Source organism: Amphiprion ocellaris, chromosome 8 (assembly GCF_022539595.1).
Source record: "Amphiprion ocellaris isolate individual 3 ecotype Okinawa chromosome 8, ASM2253959v1, whole genome shotgun sequence".
In the NCBI taxonomy this organism is placed as follows: domain Eukaryota; kingdom Metazoa; phylum Chordata; class Actinopteri; family Pomacentridae; genus Amphiprion; species Amphiprion ocellaris.
The window spans coordinates 19,566,200-19,587,466 of NC_072773.1; the positions used below are offsets into that span (position 1 = coordinate 19,566,200).

Sequence of the window (21,267 nt, forward strand, 5' to 3'; positions counted from 1 at the left end):
TATGTTCAAAGATGGGACTTTACAACATGAAAATTCCCAGCTTGTATCCTGAACAGTTCCGAAAACATTGTCATTCAAACATAGCCTCAAATTTCAATGTGCAAAAAACATGCTGAAAGTGGGTTGATTAAAAAAATAAATAAAAATCTTGGAAAGTATTTAATATGTCAAGCTAAAATTTCATAAATATCCATGTTGTGTTCTATAAAATTTCAGGAAAATCAGAGATGGTTGAACAGAAGTTGTCGATTTGAGATGGAATGACTAAAAAGCATTAGAACTTCAGACATTGTCAGAAATAACCAAGCACTGAGGAGTGTCTCCTGCTCACTCTTTTAAAAAGGATAAGAGTGTCTTATTGTAAGAAGTTAAAAGAGAGACTTAAGAGGAAGTTTCAGTAGAGTATTTATTGCATTTGCTAATTTTTAAGTGTCGACTTTTACCCCGTGTCTGCCAGCCCAGAAACTGTACATGGATAGTAGCTAGTAGCCAACTCTGGGACAACACATCTCTTTTCTTTGGAAGAGATTGATGTTTTTTTTGTACAAGGTCACTTAAAAATAAATGTAATAAACTGAAACTTGAACCAGTGACACAACACTTGAACATGTGACATTTTTATACACTATCATTGTCCTGCAGGAAGAAAGATGGCAGCTTATTTTGAGTAATGGCAGCAACAAGCTGAGTTGTAGAATAAACAGTAGGCTTTGTTTTCTCACTGAAAAATATCCATTGTGTCACAACATTTAGACTTTGTAACTGATCTACTGTATTTTTAACAATCTCAGAAAATGCTCTTAACCTTCCAGATTGATTGTTGTCAGGAAGCAGAGCCAAGATTTGTAACATCAATATTTGTTTTGTTAGTTGCAGACAAAGAGATCTTATTTCTCTCTCACAATGACAGAAGAAATTAAATTTTCTCAGTCCAGATGAATTACAGTTCCCACATTTGATTTGATTGGAAATGTGATTGCATCATGACTCAGCACAGAGACTCTTATTGTTTAAAAGCGAAATTAATTGCAACAAGAAGTGCAGATTTGACCCTTTTCAAGCCTGAGAAGATGGCTTTAAAATGATATACTCCCACTTCCAGGTTTATGTTCACAAGATATTTGCACATTAGCTGTTGTAAAGAGACACCACCCTGTCAATAGCTGACCTGCAGATGGGACATTTCTTTGGCTCTGGTAAGGCCTCGTAGCACTGAGTGCAGGCACACACATGACCACACTCCAGAAACACACAGGAGCGCTCCCGGCTCAGGCAGACAGTACAGCTGGTGGGGGACACGCTGCTCTCCTCCACGTTCAGTTCACGTATTCGTTTCCTCTGCTGCTCCTTGAACTCCTCCAGCATGCTCCTCTCCTTCTTACTCTGTCTGTGGTGCGTGTATCGCTTCCACAGGATGAAGAGGAGCATGGAACAGGCAGCCACGCCGAACATGACGGTCAGAATCCTCCACAGTCTGACACTGTTCCCCTGACTCCTCAGGAGAGACTCGTAATCCAGCCGGGTGAGGAAATAACAGAAGCCCTGTTTGGGAGGTTGGAGCTTGATCAGGTTGTTGTCCAGGACCAGCTCTCCGACTCCAGTGACGCTGTCTCCCACACGCAACATCTCCTCTGTTTCGTGGATGCCTTTGGGTCGCTCGCCACTGATGAAGTGGCCGATAACATTGGACAAGGACTGGACTGTGGGGTGGAAGTTCTCGTAGGTGGTCTCCAGGTCCAATTCTGCAGCGTCTAATGGTCGTATAATCCGAACTGTGTCGGCAAAACCTTCATCATGAGACCCAAGGCCAAATGGAACTGTGTTGGTGCGCTGGTGGATGACTTTCTCTGTGCTGTTCCTGTACAGTAATATCAGAGTTAGGGCTGCAACTGGTGATTATTTTCATTCTCGACTAATCGGATCATTTACAGTTGCTTGTGCATGTCACTGACCGCAAGAACCACCCTTATAGAACGTATGTCTGGGCTGCTTAGGGGTGAAAAAAGTTCTATTCCTGGGTAGGTTTTTCTGAGCAGATCGAAAAAACTGCTGTGCGGGGCTAGAAACTGATTGGTTGAATGAGGAGATGGCAGTGAGTGACATTTTTTCTGCCCTCTCGATGTTTTGCTTGAGTAGCAGTCTCCTCACTACTATCATCATCATCATCAGTAATGTAAAATTAGCTTCATGGGCTAAAATAACAAACCCTCCACTGTTCTCTTTCATACATGCTCATAGGTAGACTCTGAGTTACTGTAACATTAGAAAACATTACCCTACACTGAAATGAAAATAGTGAAATTGAAGGTAAACTTTAGAATAATCTTTGTTTTGTCTGACCAGCAGCCCAAAATTAAAGGATATTCCACTTGTAATGACAAAAAAATGGATGGAAAGTGGATATTAAGTATATTTCTGGCAGATTTTTTGATTAGGCAACTAGATTTTTCACTTATGTCTGTCATTTTTAAGTTTTTTTGTATTTAAAAATATTGTTGGCCTATATTAAATGCATTGTAATCTGTTTTTAATTATGAGTGATGAAAGAAAAATGGGTTTGGAGTTAATAAGCACGACCAAAACTAACTGAGTGCCTCCTAACAACAAAATCCACACCATCATGTAAATATGACTAAAGTGACATTTGCAGGTTTGTTTACATGGTTGACACACTCGACTGCAAACTGACAGCAGCGGTGTACTTTCCCCCACTGAATGTCGAATCTCTCCTTGGCCACATTTTTAAGCTATTGAGCAACAAGCCGGAAATAAATGATAGTTTACTGTTCAGTCTGGTGCTCTGGTGTAGCATCTAGTTTCTGTGTGGCTGCTGATAGAACACTGACTTTACTGCTTTATATGAGATTTGTATGGCTGTATGAATTCATCATCTCCATCTGCGCAAGACTCAGACTTTGATGATGGTATTCAGACAAATATGGCTCAAAAAACCCACGATGAAACCAAAAATTATCAAACATAAATTTCTCCTTTGTGGTTTCAGATTGTTTCCTCAAATGAGAACAGCTTCACAGAGCTGATATGTTCACTGTAGCACGCAAAAAAATGCTATAAAAAAAAACAGATGAACCACATAAACAGCACAAAAGTGTCATTTAATCTTCATCTGTGTTTAATATTTTCAGAATAGCATTACAGTTACACTTACCACAGATGAGTGGTGCGATTCCACACCATCTTCTCCTCCTTCAGCGTCAGTCTCTCAATAACGCCTTTGCAGTTATCAACAAACTGGCTGTTCAAAGTTTCCTTCACAGATCTCACCACACCTGCAGTGGGTAATAAAATGAAAATGCAGTGTAGAGCTACTGTTCTAATTACACATGGCAAAGTTAAGGAATCATGAACAAATTATTTGGTAGATTTTTAAAAATTTCCTGCAGATACTAAGTTGCTTCAGTAAAAATGTATTTCCCACAACAGTAACTTCAATTAAGCTTTCAAAATAGTTCAGCAAACCTTCTATGACAGCATAAGGGACACATCTTCCAGGTGTTTCAGACAGGATGTTTTTCAAATCTTGATCAATTGAGACTTTCTTTGCTTCCTGTGGAAAGATATTTACAATTAAAAACTAGAACATAACAGGTAACAAAGTCACACACTTGCACGCATGACAGAGTGTACAGAAACATGGCTGACCTTTAATCTGGCAACCGTCGTAGCTCTGCTCCTGTAAATGGAGTAGAAGATGGCAGTCAGGGCCGAGCTGGTGGCTAAAACCACCACCTGTGCAGTTGAGGGTTTCCCACTGGAGTCCATCCTGTGATCTGCAGCATTCAGGGCTGTTTCAAGAGAGGTGACAAACACAGACCACTACGTTACCTTCCATGTGACACCGTCAGTTAAATAGATGTTCACTGTTGCTACACGAAATCCGTGGTGGAGAGTTCAATTCAATCCATTGTCACATGCACTGTGCTTAAGTGCAATTTTGAGGTTCATTATTTTTATTTCCATCTGCACAATAACACTTAAGAGGAAAGTGCACATGGTTTTTTAGAGGAGAATTCTACATAAAATCATGGTCATCCCATAAAATATGACTCCACTAAAAGAAAGAATAAATTACTCAACAGTAGGCAGCAGTTGACAATTACTGTCATTACAAATTAGTCTGTAGAACATTTTCAAAAATGCTTTAAGAAATCTAAGAAAATAAGCCAAAGTGTCAATCAAAATAATACAAAATAAAATGTTCAAATGGCTTGTGTATTTTTTAGAGCAGCAGCCAAAACCACAAAGATGTTTTGCTTAATATCACTGAAAACACAACACATCACATCTCCAGAGGATGAATCTGGGAAAACGTAGGCAGCTCCATGTCGGCCTGTAAGTATTTGGACAGTGAAACAATTTTACCAGTTTTGCCTCTCTACCTAAACAATTTCAAATGGAGCTGTGAAAAAAGCATAGACATTTTGCATAAACTGTTCAGGAAATACAGCCTTTTCTTTTGCCTCTATTTTTAAAAGCTCAAAAGCACAGCAACAAAGCCAGATATGGCCTGTTTCCTTGATAATTAGGATGTATAATTACGTTAGTTTGTCCAATTATTTTTTAACCTGTGACAATGCAGCCAGTATGTAAAACATGGCTGTGATTACTAAACATTTAATGCAATATTCTTGTTAAACCCCTCGAATTAAAGCTGAAAGTCTGCGTCTGCACTTGAATCACATCTTGATTGCTGCATTTCACATCCGTTGTGGTGATGTAATGTGTCACTCTCTAATTATCAATGAACCCAGCTGTTCAAAGCAAATTAGCGGCCTGTTAATTTTCCCTCTGTGTCTGCATATTGATTAGTCATTTCAGTTTGGCCTCAGATGTCTTATGCTTTGACACAAAAAGTTCAAAACTTAAGATATTCAATTAGCGGGGAGATGAAAACTGAATAAAGCAGCAAGTCCTCTCATTTGAGAAGCTGGAACCAGAAACTATTTGGAACTTTTTCTTGCAAGAACGGTTGAAATGATGATCAAAACAGAAATAATGACAGCTTTCCGCACACTGAAAAACTGTCTGGCACATACCTACAACAAACATTATAAATTTGACATGCAATCAGCTGATACATTATGCATTAAGTAGTACTTAATCTAAATAAAATTAGCATATTCTGAAGCAGCTACTACATTAAAATGCAGTAATCAATTATAATAATCCCTGTAGAAAGAGGCGTTTTTGTAATATTTCTCAGTTCTGACCCTGGTTGCTAGACTATTAGTGTATATATATATTCAACACCCTGCAGTACTTCTTCCACCACCGCACAGAGCTCTCATGACTGTTGACAGGCTGCAAATGAGCCCAGGGCGACTGGGCTGGCAATTAGGGACAAGAGTAGCTTGTTAAACCAGCTGCATAAATGATATTTCATATTTAAGGCTCTGTGGCAGACACTATAACAAGCATTATTTTTGATAGCCCTGGCTATTCAATGCTAGCTTTGACCTTCCTTGAACTGACAAGTTTTTATAACTGGAGTCCATTATGCGACCCAACAATTCCAGAAGTTAGCTTCAGTTAGCACAAGTCACTCAGTGCTAACTGTCAAATAGACACTTAGCGCAGTAATGTTAGCCGTTCAGAGAAAGCTACTTTTTGCTTGAAGCCTTTAAACCCAGTCGTAGGTTTAGCTCAAAGGTTTAGTTCGCTAATATCAGCGAGCACTCGCTTACACTTCCGTAACTGAGCGTACTGGCTAGCTTAGCGGAATTAGCAATTTGCTAGCTTTGCTCCGGCTAACAAGGACAAGACGAAGCAGCCACCTGCTTAAAATATGCTGCAGCTGTCACAGTATAAAACAGTGTAATATCAGGAACAGCTTGTTCTGACTGACTGACCTGTGTTTACTCTGGTTGTCTTGTAAACAAACCTAAACAGCAGCTGCGTCTCAGTTCAACACAAACACGACGCTAACATGCAAAGTCTCCTCCCGGCCACCAGATGTCACTGTGAAACCACCAAGTCTTACCACTCACAGTCCCATTTCACTTCATCTTTATTATAGTATATACTGTCTATGCGTGTAACATAGGCTGCAGGTGGGATTATCAGCATATGGGCCAATAACACTCTACAAGTTCAATAAATATAGAACTAAAAATCAAAAATCTAAATAATCTCTGGCTGGGTTATTGCTTCATTTGACTCTTGTTATACCCTGACAGGAAGAAACAAATAACTATTTTTGTCCCTATAATGTAAATTATTGTGAAGACAGGAAACTGTTATTAACACAACTTTTAAATCAACATAAGTGTTTTCCCAAAGAGAAATAAGACGATACAAATTTAAATATGAAGGTTACAGCCCTATAATGGTTTTTATCATATGAATTTGCTAAAGTAATTTAAACATTAAGGCCTATATCCCACAGTATTGTTTATTCTATGCATTTGCTGAACAACATTAAATGCTAGGGTGAATGCAATATTATTTATTATATAAATAAATTATATTATAGACATTTATTAGCTAATTTACATAATGATGTTAAGATCTTACAGTATTATTTATCTGAACTTACTAAACTCATTCAAATTTTAAGGTTATGATCTTACTGTATTATGTCTGACATAAATTACCCTAACTAAATTAAACACTAAGGCTCAGACTTTACAATGGTATTTACTATACAGATTTATCCACCAGGTTTAAGTATTAAGGTTAAGACCCTAGAGTATAATTTATTGTACAAATTTATTAATATAAATCTTAAAGTTGGGATCGGTTAAAATCCTGTGATATTGTTTATTTTACAAACTTATCTTAAAAAATGAAAGATCTTACAACATTATTTAATGTATAAATTTACAAAACAAGTCTAAACATTAAGGCTAAGACTCTAGAATATTATACAAAACACAAATGTACCTAACTAATTTAAATATATAAGAGCTTGTAGTATTATGTATAATAAAAAATTATTTAACAAATATTAAGACCCTACAATATTTTTTATTATAGAAATTTAACTACTGAATTTAAAAATCAAGAATAAGACGATACAATGGTTTTCAGTTTACAAAAGTACCCAAAATATTGAAGTTTGTAAAGTTTTTTTGGTTTATACGGTCATGGTTTGGTTGACATTGGCACATATAACACTCCCTGTTAGTACAAACTCTCTCAAGATATCTGCATACTAACTGCAAAAGTAATATTCTAAGACAACAAGTTAAGTGCAAAATGTATAATAATAATAATAATAATAATAATAATAATAATAATAATCATAATAAGGTCTTTTCATGTATCACAAACATAAACTATATTATGTAAGTTTACGAAGCAGTTAGTAAGAAGTGGGACAATTTAAGTACCTCAACTACAGCAACTCTAAACACATTGTTACAATTGTTTATTTGTATTTAAAGTTCATTTATTAAAGCATTAAATAAACTGTGCTCCTGTGTGCAGCAGATATTCATGCCACAATTCACTGCATTTATGGCATCGGCTGGTTTGCAATGTTCTTCCCTGGAACAGGCTTTAAAATGCATAAACTCAGGAAGAAAGCATCATAAAACAAGAAACAGTGGAGCAGTCAGGACAACATGGCTGAACCCTTTTATTGTGAGTTTAAGACGATCAGGTAAAGTCGAGAGAGAATAACAAATGCTTAACCGAACAGAAAAAAGCTGTTTGTCCAAATGAGGATTTACATAAGTGTACCTGACGTACAGCACAAACATACTGTGCTATAAATGCTTTGTCCTCTTTGGTCATTTAGAGATTCATCTATGATTAAAGCTATTAACTAAAACCTGTGCTAGTCAGCATGTCCACCACTTTGCTCTGATATATGTGCTACAGGATTGCACATTTAGGAAGTAAATAACAACTAAGTGATTGGTAAAATACATAATTCTGGTAATTTTGGGATCTTTGTTGCTCTATTAGTGTTTTTGACGATTCCTGTGCTGATTTTCTGTCACATTCAGTTTTTTCTGCTGCAGCATTTACACTCTCTTGTGCCACTGCAGAGGACATAAAGTCAGAGCTGCTGCATAGTAAAATTAATACAGATTCTAATCCATAAAAATGTGAGGGAGCACCGCAGGCCACCTGGAGGGCAGGAGCACTTTCTCACCCTGAGATGACCCTCTCAGCTCGCAGCTCCTCCAGACCTGCATACAAATTGTGATTTTCCTCACTAGTTTTGATGGCAGCCTGTGGCCTTAACTATCTCTGGTGAACACTATGGGCACGGTTACTTCTGGAAATTTTTTTTTTTTAAAAATCCCCGACAGAAGTAATATGTTTATCAGAAAAAATAAGGCACGATGTGAGTCAGTAGATTGATCATTCAGTAGAACATGTGAGCTTTTTGCCTTGATGGACCACATCAGCTGAATAACTAAATTTGCTTTTTAATATATTGCTGCTCTGCACATTCTTGTTGCATCATGAGTGTGGTGTATTTCCTCAGAGGTGTTACGTTCTCAGTCAAATAGTACTCTGTATGAAGTGGCTGTTTTACTTGAAAATTCACGCACTGCTGACACTGTCTGAATCTGTCCTGTCTGGCATTTAAGAAGTATTTTAAGCTACAAACTAGTACAGCTTTGATTGCTATACTGTATAAAGAAACTATGCTGCTGATATTTAGTTATTTTGGATACAGATGTAAAAATATAATATCTCCAAATATGCCAAAACTTCAATTTGGTCCAGGTCCACCACCTGTCAAAAACTCACCACTGCAAACCTTTCATGCTGCACGGGATTGTGAGTGAATCATCTGATAGTGAACTGTGGAACAAATAACCAGCAGCCAGTTACATTCAATAATAGCGCTGCCATTAGTGCAACCAGAGCTCTGGGGGGGAAACAGTGTATTTCAGTGATATTTTGCAGTCTGGATTTATGCTGCTGGTTGAAACTGCTTTTTAAAAGAATTTGGGTCATGCTGAAGGGATGACTGCAGTCAAAATCCTATCCAAACCCATACAAATGAGTTCAAAGTCATTTCATTACCAATCTTCAGTCTGAGAAAACATTCTTTGTTGATGCTGTACTCAGCGTACATCAAGGTAACTGTAGAATAGAGGCCATTTATCCAAGGACTGTGCATAAGCATACCTTGAAAGCATTTCTTCACTATTAAAACTAGAAGCTTGAAAGAATCACATCAGAATAATCAGCTCATAAGAAATAAATGAGAGATTCTTCCAGAGGTGGGAGTTGATGACCGTAGAGAAAGATGCTTCTGTTTTCAGTTCAGCCTCTACATGCAGAATCAGTAGCTTATTTTAAATCACTTCTTAAAATACAATTTTATAGACTTGCCTTTATGTGATGTTGTTTCCTTTACTCTTGTTTATTCTGTGTTATGGCATTTTTTCCACTTCTTGTTTCTCTGGTATTTAGTTCTGTTTGGCCTGACTGACTTTCTGTTGTAATATTGTCTTCTTGAGTGGGCTGATCTGTCAAAGTACTTTGTAAAATCTGTTTAGCAAAGGTGCTTTATACATTAAAAGTTCTTATTATTATGATATGTGTTTAGGTTTTAAAGGCCTGTCCTACTGCCCAGTTCCCCACCATCTGATCCAATTCACTAACTGGTGGTGATGATCTGACAGTTCTGCTTCTCTCTTCACCAGTTTCTAAGACATACAGCTGCAGGTCTGATGATACAACCACAAAGTCAACCAAACGTTTGGCCTAAGTTGTTCTTCTGGTGCAGGGAACACTTATAACCCACCTTTTGCTCGAGTATGGTTAGTTATGGCCAATGTGTGCCTAGCACAAGAGCCAGAGACCTCTGGGTTGGGGGTTGGTTTCAGCCCCAAGTGAAGGAGTTTAAGTATCTCAGAATCTTGTTTATATGTGATTGAAAAATGGAGCGAGACACGAACAGATGGATTGGTGTAGTCATTTAGACCACAATGCATCATTCACATGATCAGGATGGATTATTGTTGAAAACAAATGCAATGACTTGCAAGTATGTTGCAATATTTTAATAATTCTCACATTAAAGGCAGATTATTAAGTCAAATTAGGTGTCAGGTGATCATTACATCAATTCAAGATAGCTTTTTGTGACAACAAGAGAAGAAAACCTTGGGAAATTAGTTTAGTTGTCTCCAGTTCATTCTGGCTCTAATAATACAAACTGTTCTTTGTGGCCCTGTTACTAAAGCTACAGTACAGAATTGATGCTGGACGAATGCAATTACATGCAATGGTCAAAATGATAAAAAAATATTGAGGTATATTTTTCTCAAAAAAAAAAAAAAGATCCAGTAGTCAGAAATTACCTTGTCCACTGTGACACAGTTACATGTGGAGTCAGTGCTATGAATTCAATCAGCCCAGTCCTTTACAACGAAGCTGGAGTCTCAATAATGTCTTGAGGAAAATGTATTTCCTGCTGGATTCTGTTTGTTTGTTCTATCACAAATGTGCTTCTCATCAACATATCTTTCCCACTTATTTTACTGACTTACTGTAGTTCCTTTTCAGCCATCCAATCATAGATTACATTGGGTGGGACCTGTCACCTTGGTAACCCAGAAAATAGAGGCTTCAAACATGTTGTGAAACAGTCATATTTTAGTCCACACTATGATCTTTTTTCTAACCCTAACCAAGTTATTTTGGTGCCTAAACTTAACCAAGCTTCCCACATGTTGAAGTGTGAACCAAAGTGTAATATTGTCTTTGCTGCTCTTTAAAACTGGATGTCTTCATACAACATACAACATGAGACAATATGAATACTATGCATTCCTTGAAATATTATTGAGAATGCAGTTTAGTTCAAGAAGATTGTAATTTTGTGGAGACCGGGTTGAATCCAAGACAGTTTTTGTCTGATTCAGTGAATATCTCCTCATATTTCATTCTGTGTGCACGAAAACAAAGTGTTGTTTGTACAAAACATTAGCTGAATTACACACTAATCTAGCATGTTCTGTCAACTCATACATGTTCCTGCTTGTGCACAGCAGGGTAATAAATCTGATGACCTTTACAGTGGGGAAAGTGAAGCAAGAGTTGCAGTAAATCTGACATATGCCAACCACTTAAATATGCAAGTTATAAGTTAGTTTCTCCAAAATGACAGACTCCATTTGTAACTGGGAGCAGCATCGTAGCATGAAAGCTCTGTAAGATAAAGCAGGAAATTCTGGGTGTATTTTTTAAAAAAATCACTTGTTTCCCATTTTTTCTTATTTGATATGGCAGCTTTTTGCACTTTGCTTCTTTGAATAAATGGAAAAAATACTTAAAGCAGATGCATGTGCTTTGCTAGGCAAACAGCAAAGAAGAGCTGAATGTAATAACGGCTGTGGTTTTGATTGATACACAGAAGGAAGCAACAGTCAGACCAGCCTTCAATCCGCCTCTTTTAGCTGTTTGTCTTCTATCTCTGCAGTCGATCAACTGCATTCACTGTTTTGGAAGGTCTCTGAAATACAGCATTCACTTTAATGGCTGCTTGCCTGAACTATGCTTTCAAAAACATTATAGGTTCAGTAAAATAACAAGAAAAGCTCACAGAGTGAACTCCTCTGGCTGAATCAGTTTGACATAATCAACCTGACATGTGAATGATTAGCCTTCAAGAATCTGTGGCTTGCTTCTGCCAGGAAAAGGTGCAACCTTGTTTTCGGCCTCAACAAAAGAACAGAAATGTCCTCGAGGCTTCTGTTCAACATTAGTCACCTTGTTTGTGGACAGAGTCTACCTTGCACACCCAGTAGCCCCCTCTGCCCACGTAAACCTCCCATATAATTTCTTTGTGTCTGTCACATCAAGACTTCAGTTCAGATGCCAGCCTGACACACATTCATGTGGATTTGGAACAGACAGAAATAGGGACAGCAGATGGAGGCAGCAGCTTTATGGGAGGAGTACAAGAGGTGAGAAGAACATCACATGTGCCATCTTCATGCTGTACTATTAAAAGGATGACAGTTTGAATTTGCTGGGACTGTTTCAGATGAGCCTAACACTTCGCCTACATGTGCAACATCCAGACCAACACCTTTATCTCGAGTCTATTCAGTTGCACATGAAATAACACAGCAGTCATACTTTTCACATTGTTGATGAAATGACAAAATATACAGCCAAAGAACCAACCTTTGGAATATTCAATTACACTAATGAACAAACATTTGCATACACTTGTAAAGACCATTGATATCATGGCAGTAGCTTAAGTTTCCAGTGACTCCTACCACTTCTAATTTTCTGTGATGGAATCATTAAACCACATGCATCTTTTTCACAAATAGACAGTCACGCATTTCATAGGTTTACTCTACGTCTTCTGGAAATATGACAAAATCTGCTAGGTCAAAAATATACACACAACAGCTTGAATTATCAGTTTTGGTGATAAAAAGTTGTCTTAATCTAATTGTCTTAGTGGCATGGCCTCTTAACTTCTCGAAAGTAATAACAACTGACTACAGCTGCTGACTTGTTTAAGCCAATTTAATTAGGGTTCATTTGATACACTCATCAGACTCAGAAACTAATGCTACAATGGAAAAGTCTAAGGGGTTCAGTCTAGATCTGAAAAAGGAAATCACTGACTTGAACAAGTCAGGAAAGTCACTTGTAGCCATATCAAAGCAACTACAAATCTCAAAATCAAATGTGCAAACCACTATAAGTATGAAGTGCATGGTACAGTTGTGTTACTGCCACAAACGGGAAGAAAACACAAACTCTCACTTGCTGCTCAGAGACAATTGGGTCAGGATAGTCAAGACTTTACCAAGAATCACCAAAAATGAATTAGAAGTTGCTGGAACACAAGTGTCAGTGTCCACAGTCAAGTGTGTTTCACATCACAGTGAACTGCGGGGCTGCCATGCAAGAACAAAGCTCTTCCTCCAGAAACGTCGCCTTAAAGCGATCAATTGGAATTCCCTCCAAAAATCTCTGAAACTGGCTTCGCTCCCATCACCTTACACTTTTAAGCAGACACTTGTTGACCACTGCACATGCTGAATGTTTTCATTGAATTTCTAGCATTAATTTAGGGTGTTTTTAATCTCTATTTAAACTTGTGTGTAATTTTTTGTATATGTGCTTGTTTATTTGTTATCTTTCTTCCTGCTGGGGCCTCTTGCCAGGTCATCATTGTTAATGAGAAATTGTTCTCAACTGAGCTTACCTGTTTTAACAGCAAAAAAAAAAATAAAGAATTAAAATAAAGAATTTTAAAATAAATAAATAAATAAATAAAAGCCTGAATTAAGTTTACTGTTGACCACATGGACAAAGAAAAGACATTATGGAAAAAAAATTGGCTATTTGGCCACAACGACTTCAAATATGTTTAGAGGATGGAAGATGAAGCTCTGAACCCCAGGAACACCAAACCTACCGTCAAGCATGGTGGTGGCAGTATTATGCTCTGGGGCTGTTTTGCTGCCAGTGAAACTGGTGCGTCATACAAAGTAAATGGGATAATGAAGAAGGAGGATTACCATTCTTCAGGAAAACCTAAAATCATTAACTAGGAGGTTATATCTTGGATGCAGTCTGGTGTCCCTACAAGACAATGATCCCAAAAACTCAATATAAGTGCATAAACAAAAAAGAAAATCGGCTAGAATTAAGACTTTATACTGGCCCCCCCAAATGCCCTCACGTAAACCCTATCAAGAACGTATGGACTGTGCTGATGAAACATGTCAAAAAGTGTGGTCAAAATGCAACCAGAAGCAGGTGGACGGCCACCAAAAGCACCTCGTCAAGGTAAAAATGGTCATAGGGCATTTAACCAAATGTATATATGTGTATTTTTGCACCAGCAGATTTTGTCATTTTTGCAGAAGACCGAATAAATCTATGAAAGAACCAAATTTCATCAGTGATTTTTTTTTTTTGTGACAAAGCATACATTTCAATGACTCCATCATAGAAAATTAAAGAGTTGTAAGAGTAATTTGAAACTCAAGGTGGCCATGACATGAATGGTATTTACAAAGGTATGTAAAGTTTTGGTCACAACTGTAGCTGAACCAATGTAGAGCAAAGTTTCATCACGCTTTTAACTTTCATATTAGTCCAGACTTACTTGACATATACCATCCTTCAGTATCTAAATAAGATAAAACATCAAATGCAAGTCTTTTATCTTCACTCAGGTGACTCTAATGGACTCCAACATTCTGTATCAAGGATGCGATCAAAAGTCTAGTAAAAAAACATCAAAAGCAGAGCCTCGCATAAATAACTGTAAGATTTTTTTTTTTTTTTTTTAAATTCTATGACTGTATCTCACAGCGTTTAGCCGTGGCATACAATCTGCTTATTCACCCACTGAAAAGCATATTATTTGGAAAAGTCTTGAGATATTGAAATCAGCTGGCATTCTGGGCACGGAGGATTGCTTTGAACATTTCTCAACAAGAGCACAGGATGTATAATGAATGCATTTGGCACAGTACTTATTGTGTTGCCTCTCATATTCTGTCCTTCCAAACTTCAAAAGTATTCACCTGTAACACTTTTCATGGAGCATTAAAATTTGAGTACGAACCCAAAATGGTGATTCTAAATAGCACACAAGGAATAGGTTGCCGTTTTGGGAAGATGCAGCATTTTATTTGCCTTCTTGCAGTGTTACAGCAGACTTGCTTGTCTGTTTATTATGAAGCTCTCTTCTGTCTGAAGATAACAAGATCCACCTGCTAGCACATCTACCGTTCACTAATTACTATTAATTGTTTGTTTTATCTCGGCAAAACGCATGAGCACTTATGGCACAATAAGTTCCAGCTGCACCACTTGCTACCACCAACAAATAAATGACTGGCGTCTTGTCTGTGTAACGGAAACTCTAGAAATGTTTGTGGATGACAGTAGTAGTTATTAAACCTTTGGTGGTATCTGCTACCTCACCTTCCAAACACAGGTCCACGTATTCACTGGAGCTGCTTATTGTACTGTAGTACAATAATGTGTTATTGTTACTGGGCTACCCATTGACAAATTTGGTAGTTATTTTCAGAGAGATCACTTTCTGTAATGCATGGATACACACAACAACATATCTGCTTCAAATCTATCACATCAAAATACCTGATAAAAGAAATATTTAGACTTTACCCCAAGGCCCTCTTATTCTATCTATTACAGGTATAACACTGACACTTAAGAGAACTTGCCAATATCCATAATCCCACACTATATCATTTGCCAGAAAAAGGTTCAATATGTCCCAGTGCACAGTATGTTAAATGTAATATGCCAAAAATACCAGCATGTCTACATCTGGTTAGTTGATTATGAGCTGTGTAGTCATTACAGATACAGAATGTAAATATAACAACTAGAGATCACCTGAGTAACTGTATGCATCGGGATCGGGGTCGATCATTGCAGTTTTTAAGTGATCAGTATCGGCTCCAATCTCTACCTGTGTTCCATTGTCTGCATCTGCTGTCACACAGGCATTAACTGCCAACACATACCTGCTACCTCCATTACGTTAAAGAATAGCTTAGATGCAGAAATGCCTTGCTTTTTGCCAATGCGTTGCAGAGATATTCGTCAAGTTTATCCACTGGATTGATTGCAGCAGCTTTAATGTATGGATGTGGGTGGATGTGACTCAGAAATCAAGTACAGAAAAACACCATGCTGCACTGAGGAAGACTTTAAAGTGGTGTTTGAGATCATAAACTGAACAATGTTCAGTCAAGGGAGGAGTTGGCTCATTGTCTCACTGACATCTTTACAATCAGACTTCTTTTTGTAACCAAAGGAGTCGCCCCATGCTGGATGTCAAAAAGAAGCAGGTTTAAGGCGCCTACACATTGTCTTTACTTTTCAGATCTGGAGGCTACGTTTATTTCTTATATACAGTCTGTGTCTATAAGTTAAGATAACCAACTACTAGGCTCATATTTGACAGAAAACTGAAATAAATTTTCCTATCTAACTATTGCCTGAATGAACAATAATAAGCACCAACATGTTGAACTACTTCCTCCTTTGAATGTTTGGAATCCAGATCATGAACTTAATTTTATTAGTTATGTATTAATTACCCCTTAATTCTGATTTCTCTAGAGTTGTTTGCTTATTTTTTTCTATTACCTTATATGCAGTCAAGTACTTCACTTACTCCAGTGCATCACTTGACCTGCAGGTCCCCTGTGACTGTACGGTTCTCCTGATTAAGGGAGGGAATGAGCCTCCTCTATATAATGCCGTGCCTGTTCATTAAACTATGATTCACTTGAACTGCATTACGCATTCAGCCAAGCCTATGGAATCTATAATATGGGAATGAGATCATATCGATTGTCCTCCCTTGGGGCTTCCTCCTTTTGTAAACAAAGAAAAGACTTCAGCCCTGTGAACCGTTCAGTAACACTCTCTTATCATTTTTGTGAGTCCTATTTTTGATTGGGTGTAGGCGTGCTATCAGTGGCAGCAGTCTGATTTATAAAGAGCACAGTAGCCTTTCTGTCATCATTGCCTCTCTCTCGTTCTTTGCTCTGTGCCGGTCTGCCTCGCTGCCGCCCTCACGTACAACCATAAATCAGCCATCTAAGAGCCGGGCCCCTCTCTGCCATGCCCCTCTCATTGATTACACTGCACTGGGTACGTGTATCGTGATGGAGAGAGAGACCAATTCAATTAGGCTGCCTTGCTAGACAGAAATACGTAGCATATATTGCCCTGGATAAAAGGATGTCTTCAAGAGCAACGAGACGAACGAACGAAAGATAAGGATGAAGAATTTGGGAGGTGAGGGAGGGTTGTCACTTAGATCAAAGTAACTGGTTTTCTTTGATAACTGTCTGCACCCGTAGTGGGTTGTATGGGCTAAAGAACTGATTTACATTTTTACAGCAAAGAAACGAAGACTAACAAAGACGATGATGATAAAGCAGGAGTTGGGTTTCTGAACTTGCAACTGAACAGCAAATAAACAATGTATAATTCACATTGGTGGAGCAATGCTAGAAATTAAGGTCTGTTCATACTAAATTTGATGTCCCTCTTGAGATGAACTAAAATGTGACCCTGGTAATTTCTCACCTTTCCTCTTTCATCACATCAAAAACTTAATTTTTTAGTGCTTTTATAATCAATACCCTGCTCAGCTTAGCAACACCTTTTTTGTCAGGTGTTAGCATGCTAACATGCTAAAGTAAGTCAAGTTAATGAACACAAACCACAAACACAGAACAACGCTGGGCCGTACAATGATATTTGTAATGATTACCATTACAAACTAACTACAACCTCTGCAACAAGATAATGCATGTTTTAAACTTTTTACACAGATCGGAGCAAAAGCTTTCATGTTTCCTGCCTCAGTTAGTTTGCTGAATGAAATTAAAGAAAATGTAGGTAATTCAAGACTTTTGTCTTGTCAGGCTTGACAGGCACAGCCCAAAGAAGTGACATGGAGTTGTCTCCCACCACCTACAAAGATAAGCGCAGGCATCAGGAACCTTGTATCTTATCCTTTTGGTCACTACCCAGAGCTCTTGACCATAGAAGAGGGTGGTTATGTAGGTCAACTGGTAACTTGTGAGTTTTGCTTTCTGGCTCAGCTCCCCTTTACTGGACCATTGTGAAATGAGTTTCCTCCTCAGGGTGGCTGGCCTCAACTTCAGAGAGTTTGATGAGCTCAGAGTAGGGTTACTGCTATGTGTTGAAAGCAGCTTGCTGTGATGGTTGGGGTATCTGATTAAGATGCCTCCAGTGTGCCTTTGTTTGAGGGTTTTCAGGGCACATCCAATTTGAATCAGAACTCGCTGGAGGGATTACATATCTCATCTGGCTCGGAAACACCAAGACGAGCTGGAAAATGAGCTGGAATGACCTCCTGAGCCTGCTGCCAACATGTCCCAAATAAGATGAAGAAAATGGTTGGGTCAGTGGACATTATTTTTTTTGAGAACCTTCAAACATTATCACGTTGTATTTTAGTATTTTTTACTTTTTTGCATAGACATTGTGCTATCTGTTGCTGTTTAAATGTTAAAAAATGCATATATAAGAAACTGGTTTGCACCAACTCCTAAAAAGATGTGTACCATTCACCTTAAATGCAAACAGATTTTTTAAAAAATGCATTACCCTCTGTCCATTGAACAAAGTCCTCTTTTGCTTTTAACCGTAGTTACAGCAACACAGTTTAACATAAGAGAGTAAAACATTACTCAAGACAAAGAAAATAGACACGTAACATCCTAATTTCATTGAAGGGCCCTTGTGTACAAGATGTTAACTAAGATCGGTCAATACTGAATACATGCATCCATTTCTGTAAAGGCCAAACCATGATGGATCTTTTCAATTTAGCATATCGGGGTCTTCGTTAATCTTCTGTGGGTAGCAATGAGCTATCACACGTTAAAGAGGTGATTTATGGGACCACATTTGTTTGCATCAGACCTCTCAATCACGCTGTCTTTGGTGACTCATGTAGACAGCAGCTCGTTCTGGGTCAGATCGTGGTCTTTGTTCACGAAACAGCCAGCTAGACTGAGAACAAACGTCTGTTAATCATTTCTCAATGGTCATGTCTTCTTTTTGATGACTGCCCTGATTATTCCAAAACCATTAATTCAATTTCATCATTTCCAAACAGTCTTGTGTTGGGCCACAAGCCCCTGGCTGAAAGGCCTTCTTTTCAGTGAGCATCCTGAGCCAGTAACTGGAATTTTAAACAGGGCTGAAAAGACATCACAAATCTTTCTCCAGTCACTTTTGCTCTCTTACTTATTATAATAGTAATAATAATAAGAATAAGCATCTATATGTGAGATAGCACCTCTAAAGCAGTTCCATTTATTTGCTATTCATGGGGTTCTTTAATTCACAGCACACAGCAGGAGTAGAGCGAGGGACATTTATTTTCCAGTGTTGCCACAGTAACTATTCTCTCAGCAGAGAACTTCATCCAACATGGACACATGACAGCTCAGTCCGTGCTGCTCGGCACAGCTCGGTAGCAGACACATACAGTATGATGCTTATTGAGATTTACTGCAGCAGTCAGTAAACACCAAACATATGGTTGGGCACACAGTGGTAACGTAGGACAGATGTTCATGTATATACTCATGTAAAGTGCACAGAGTTTTAACACAGAATTTCTAATTATATGCCACTAATTTGAGGAAACAGGTGCATTTTAGAGAAACATATCATCATCGGCATTATCATTATTATAATGTGTGTTTAACCACTGAGGGTCTGTTTGTATTGGTTAAACTATATCAGCTGACCTGTTGGCAAGTATTAAAAAATACTAAACAAAATGTAAAGCTTGATGAGAGATTGGCAGGTATATTTTGAATTTACATTTATTTTAATTTTATATTCATAATTATTATTTCTTAGGTAATAAGGAATGTATTTCCTATTATGACCAATCAAAACCAAATACTTTAGAAATATAACTCTGCAGAATCTTGGCAGAGGAAGAACGCTCCAGTTTAACAATCCAAATCACACTGCCAAAATCACACAAGAATTCCGAAGAAAAGGGAAAAAGCATGACCTCGTCAAGTATGTCGTCAAATTGAACAACTTTGGCGTAAAATAAAGGCTGAACAGCACAAACCTCTCCAGCAAAGAAAAATAAATTTTCTTAGAAGAATAACATCTCTGAACAGCCAGAAATTTGTCCAACGCTGTACATGCTCAGGAAGCTTTATGTTGTCATCAGAAACAAAGGTATATACGTCCAGTCTTGAAAATATAAAAGATTTGAGTCTCAGTGATGAAAGCTTTACTGACTTTTGTTGCCTTGACTTTCCCCTGTAGGGCCTGTATTTTTGTATAATGAACCTAAGCTGTTAGTTTTGATTTTGACATTACTGTAAGTATCCTGTTCAACTTAGAAGTAATCCATTTGCTTTAAGATGATAAAATTTTTAAACATTTAGCAAGTAAGTGATGTTGCACTGGGGTGTCCTCACTTCTGCTATATACTATATTTCAGAAAGCTGGTAAAACTGGGTCTGTTGGTGGTAGTTCAGGAAAAGGCGATAGGTGTCATTCTCTGGTGACTTTGAATGTCTGTACCAATCAGGCTGTTCAGTCGTTTCTGAGAAATTTCAGTCAGACTTTCCCATCTCTCAAGAAACTTTGTTAACATAGCAGACGAATCAATGGTGGCTAGTTCAAGACAGGTTAATACGGTTATGTTATCTTTTCAACATTTGTTGTTTTTTTTCTTTTGGTTAATAAATTTCTTTAGGATTCAAGAATTTCCTTTGGGATTCATTTATTTAATCTATTTTTCTCTTTTTTTTATATCAGAGCTGTGATCTCTAGCTGACTTGAACAAAATGCTTTTTTGGTCAAACCTGACCACTCAAAATTTGAAGATTGGAAACAAAATGTTCATTGTCAACATAACTTAGCAGTTGCATTTCATTTAAAATATAACTGGAGACAAATTAGTATGCAAATGTAATTTCAATGGGACAAGAATGAGAATTTATTTCCTTGCTTTTCTAAATTACTTGAGCAGACAATGGCCTTAGGCATAGCAGATAAATAACATTATCAATTACAAATATACTGTGCTTCCATATCAATTTTTTATTTAAGAAACTTGCTCTGCAATTATTCAGTAACATCACTACTAATCCTTATTAGCTTGACCACTGTATTTGAGATCATATTTCATGCGCGTAATGGAAAAGTTGGTGTCGTACTTTCCAAATTCTGTCTTTTGTGTGCTATACCAGTAGTCATACCTCTAAATTATTGTTGTAAACAAACCTTTCATCGCATTAGAGGACACCACACACTTAGATATATCCTGTGTTAAAAGGCTGTTTAATTAAATAGACAATAATACAAGCTTGTGGTTGTGTCTAGCAGAGGGAATAAGATGACATACTGAAAATTAATTACTAACAGGTATCCTTGAGTTAACAGCATCACAAGACCATTATGTTTCCACTATTGGAACCAATAAATCACACAAGTGACTTTTATACTTGAATTAAAAAGTTGTCAACTCAGACCCCTGAGAGTGGTCTGTTCTGCGCTTCTGTTTTTCTCAAATTTACTAGTACCATGGATACAGTGATACATCAGTGCAAAGCTGGAAGGATAAATATTGCTTTGGTAGGGAGCCATTTGGAAGCAAAACAACGGAGCAGGGAGGGGGGTGAGGGTGTCCGAGCGCCGGGCGAAGGCTCCTGCACTGATCAGCGCTGCATGATGCAGACAACAGAGGAGAAAGAGGAGGAGGAGGAGAGGAAGGAGGAGCGA

The 21,267-nt window shown here is 37.8% G+C and overlaps 1 protein-coding gene across 1 annotated transcript; it reads right to left on the reverse strand.

The window, feature by feature from the left end:
* Positions 1-388: 388 nt before the first annotated feature.
* mul1b (mitochondrial E3 ubiquitin protein ligase 1b) lies at positions 389-5,991 on the reverse strand. Its single transcript, XM_023261431.3, has 5 exons — positions 5,871-5,991; positions 3,664-3,806; positions 3,481-3,568; positions 3,170-3,290; positions 389-1,858 (listed from the first exon to the last, which is right to left on the reverse strand). Exons 2-5 carry the CDS (start codon positions 3,781-3,783, stop codon positions 1,129-1,131), a joined length of 1,059 nt encoding a protein of 352 aa, XP_023117199.2. The 5' UTR covers positions 3,784-3,806; positions 5,871-5,991; the 3' UTR covers positions 389-1,128.
* Positions 5,992-21,267: the final 15,276 nt, after the last annotated feature.

Excerpts from the sequence above, each read along its gene's own strand:
- mul1b (XM_023261431.3), bottom strand. The coding sequence starts at position 3,783 with ATGGACTCCAGTGGGAAACCCTCAACTGCACAGGTGGTGGTTTTAGCC. Across the intron at positions 3,291-3,480 it reads CCCTTATGCTGTCATAGAAG|GTGTGGTGAGATCTGTGAAG; the intron begins GTTTGCTGAACT and ends TACCCACTGCAG. Across the intron at positions 1,859-3,169 it reads AATCGCACCACTCATCTGTG|GAACAGCACAGAGAAAGTCA; the intron begins GTAAGTGTAACT and ends ATTACTGTACAG.